Source organism: Lagopus leucura, unplaced genomic scaffold (genome assembly GCF_019238085.1).
Source record: "Lagopus leucura isolate 7727_CA_CO unplaced genomic scaffold, USGS_WTPT01 227-1_obj-0_obj, whole genome shotgun sequence".
In the NCBI taxonomy this organism is placed as follows: domain Eukaryota; kingdom Metazoa; phylum Chordata; class Aves; order Galliformes; family Phasianidae; genus Lagopus; species Lagopus leucura.
Window position 1 is genome coordinate 33,023 of NW_024966597.1, and position 3,173 is coordinate 36,195.

The window sequence follows — 3,173 nt, forward strand, 5'->3', positions numbered from 1 at the left end:
AACCCAAACCCAACCCAACCCAAACCCAACCCAAACCCAACCCAACCCAAAGCCAGCCTAACCCAAAGCCAGCCTAACCCAAAGCCAACCCAAAGCCAACCCAACCCAAAGACAACCCAACCCAAACCCAAGCCAAGCCAACCCAAACCCAACCCAATGCAATGCAAAGCCCAACTCAAAGCCCAACCCAAACCAAAGCCAATTCAACTCAATCAAAGCCAACTTAACCCAAAGCCAACCCAACCCAAGCCCAACCCAACCCAAACCCAACCCAACTCAAACCCAACCCAATCCAAACCCAACCCAAAGCAACACAAAGCCCAACTCAAAGCCAACCCAACTCAAACCCAACCCAATCCAACCCAAACCCTACCCAACCCAAACCCAACCCAATGCAATGGAAAGCCCAACTCAAAGCCCAACCCAACCCAAAGCCAACCCAACACAACACAAAGCCCAACTCAAACCAAAGCCCAACCCAACCCAAAGCCAACCCAACCCAGCTCAATCCAACCCAACTGAAGCCCAACCTGACCTCAAGCACCAGCAGGGATGGGACACTGTCCTCACTGTCCCCACTATGAAAGCTCCCTTCCTTCCCTCTCCATCTGCCCTCCTGCAGCTCCCAGCCCTATCGCTGGTCAACTCTTTCTCCACCTTTGTTCAGGCTGTTGAGGATGCACCCAACATCACATCCAACACTGCAACCTCACACCTCCTACAGGGGAACGCATCCACCAGCACACGGATGGCACTGGCATCCCCACGGAGCGCTCATGGCACGGGCAGAGGGCAGGCAATGGAGTCCACTGTGTTCCCATGGTGCCCCCACAGTGCATCCATGGTGTCCCCATGGTGTCCCCATGCTGTCCGCTCGGCACTGGAGCACCCTGAGCCCAGCTCACCATGTGCCACCATCACCTTGACTGGCTGCCACCCGCTGTCCCCCTGCCACCCATGAGGTCTGTCTGTGTCGCAGCCCCTCGTGCCAAGCAGTCACCCCACACAGGAGTCCCACGTCTTGGTTTTATTGTGTCCCATTAGCTGTGCCACCAGTGGGACGTGTCCCCATGTCACCCCCCTGCGCTTGGACACCTTGTCATACAGTGTCCATAAAACAGAGGGGCCACATAAGACAACATAAGACAACGGGTCTTCAGTCCCGAATCCCCTTCTTGGGGTGTCCCCATCGCTGTCCCCTCCACAGTGGGGCTCACAGTTCCCAGGCACCAATGGGAACGAGCCCATGGCATACCAGTGGGGACAAAGGCATGGGGAAAGATGGTCCCACACGTGGGGAACACTCCCAAATCCACTCCTGATCCAACCCACTTGTGGGGATTGGTCCCGAATCCACCCCGGGGCTGCGCCAGGGCTCCCGCTGGGTCACTTGCAGGCACTATGGTGCTAGAATTGCTCCAAACCAGGGGGAAAATGTCTATAGGGCCGGGGTTAGAGGGCTCTATGCTGCGCTTCTCTCTGTGGCAACGCAAAAAGTGGGGGACGGCTGCAGTGCTGCCCCCATAGCGCCCACCACAGCCCAGAGAGCATCCCCAGCTCCAGCGTCACCCAACGGCACCGGGTGGCACAGGTGGGACACCGTGGGGACACGGCACAGCGCAGCGCAGCGCCACCCTCAAACCCCCCAACCCAAGGGGATGGGGGCTGTGGGGAGGGATGTGGGGAGGGATGTGGGGAGGATCCTTACGTTCGGGTGGGAGCCCTCGGCGATGGTAGACAGCGAGAAGTTGTCGTTGTGCAGCTCGGACGGAGTGCGGTATCTGCGGGGGGACGCGGGGTGAGCGCTGCGCCCCACAGCCGCTCTGGGGTTTATTTTTGAGGAGGTCCTCATGCGGTGCAGGGGCAGGCAGGAGCCGAGGAGCCAGGCTCTGGCACGGGCTCCGCCGCTAATTACACTCAGCCCTGCCAAACGCTAATTAAGAGCTCGTTAGTGACCCGTGGGAGCACTTTCTCCTTGCTTGGCTCTGGGAGGATACGAGGCAGCAGTTGTGCGGAGTGACCCCACTGCGCCCCATGTGTCCTCACAGAGTGGTGCCCGCAGTGGCAGATGTCACCTGCGGTCCCCAGACCCCCAGCTGTGCCCATCCAAAGGGCTGGAAGCATGAACGCACTGGAGCACAGTGACGTTCCTGCTGTCCCCGTGTCCCCAGCTGTCACCGCGCAGGGGGACACGATGACAACTCCCCATCCCGCCCAGGGTCACCCCGCTCACTTGGTCTTGCGCAGTTTGCTGTTCTCCGTCTTGAGCAGGTAGAGCTTCTTGGCAAAGAAGACCGTGAGCATGAAGAGCAGCAGCAGCACCAGCGCGGCCGAGCCCACGGCCACACACAGCACCTGGAAGTCGGTGACGATGGCCTCGCAGCGCGTCCCCTTGTGCCACGTGTAGTCCTGTGTGTTGCACCTGTGAGGGGACACGGGGTCACGGTGTCACCCCCGGCACTGGGACCCACGGGGGACATCTGTGGGGGATTATGGCCGGTGAGGAAGGGATTAATGGGTGTCCCCACGTAGGGGTGACCTCCCCCTGGCCCAGCAATGGGGCTGCGGTGCCCTGAGCCCCATACAGAGCATTGCAGCGACCCACCAGGACGTCCCCATCACGTCCCCGTCGCACACCCACATGCTGAGCCCTCCCCACTGCAATCCCGACGGGCGCTGCGGCCGCAGCCACATCCGCACAGCCCTGACCTAATTCCTGGAGGAAAGCCCTCGCCCGGGGGGGCACAGCCATGCTGCGGCCCTGGGGATGCGGCCCTGGCTATGGGGCAGGGAGCAAAGTCCCTCCTGTGTTACTGCTGGGGCTGGGGGAAGCTGAGCCTCACCCCTGATCCTGCACCCTAAGAGCACCCAGGGGACATCCCCATGTCCCCTGTGGGGATGCAGCCATGGCTAGGGGACACCCACTGGGGCTGGGGATACCCAAAAGGAAAGTGGGGTGCCCAATGGGTCTGTGGGACACCCAATGGGCTATGGGATACCCATGGTGCTACGTGATGCCCATGGGGACTATGGGACGCCCATGCAGTTGTGGGACTCATTGGGACAATGGGACACCAGTGGTGCTGTGGGACACCCATGGTGGGTATGGGACACCCATGGGGCCTATGGGACACCCATGGTGGGTATGGGACACCCATGGGGCTGTGGGATCT

General features: G+C 60.8%; 1 protein-coding gene across 1 annotated transcript in view; it reads right to left on the reverse strand.

Annotated features, from left to right (window-relative positions):
* Nucleotides 1-3,173, reverse strand: part of CSPG5 (chondroitin sulfate proteoglycan 5) — a gene marked incomplete at its 5' end in the record, with an annotated part of 5,288 nt that overhangs the window by 495 nt on the left and 1,620 nt on the right. Inside the window, 2 exons of the mRNA XM_042893280.1 lie at nucleotides 1,709-1,781; nucleotides 2,234-2,422. Coding sequence (XP_042749214.1) covers nucleotides 1,709-1,781; nucleotides 2,234-2,422 — 262 coding nt within the window. The remainder of the gene's footprint in view (nucleotides 1-1,708; nucleotides 1,782-2,233; nucleotides 2,423-3,173) is intronic.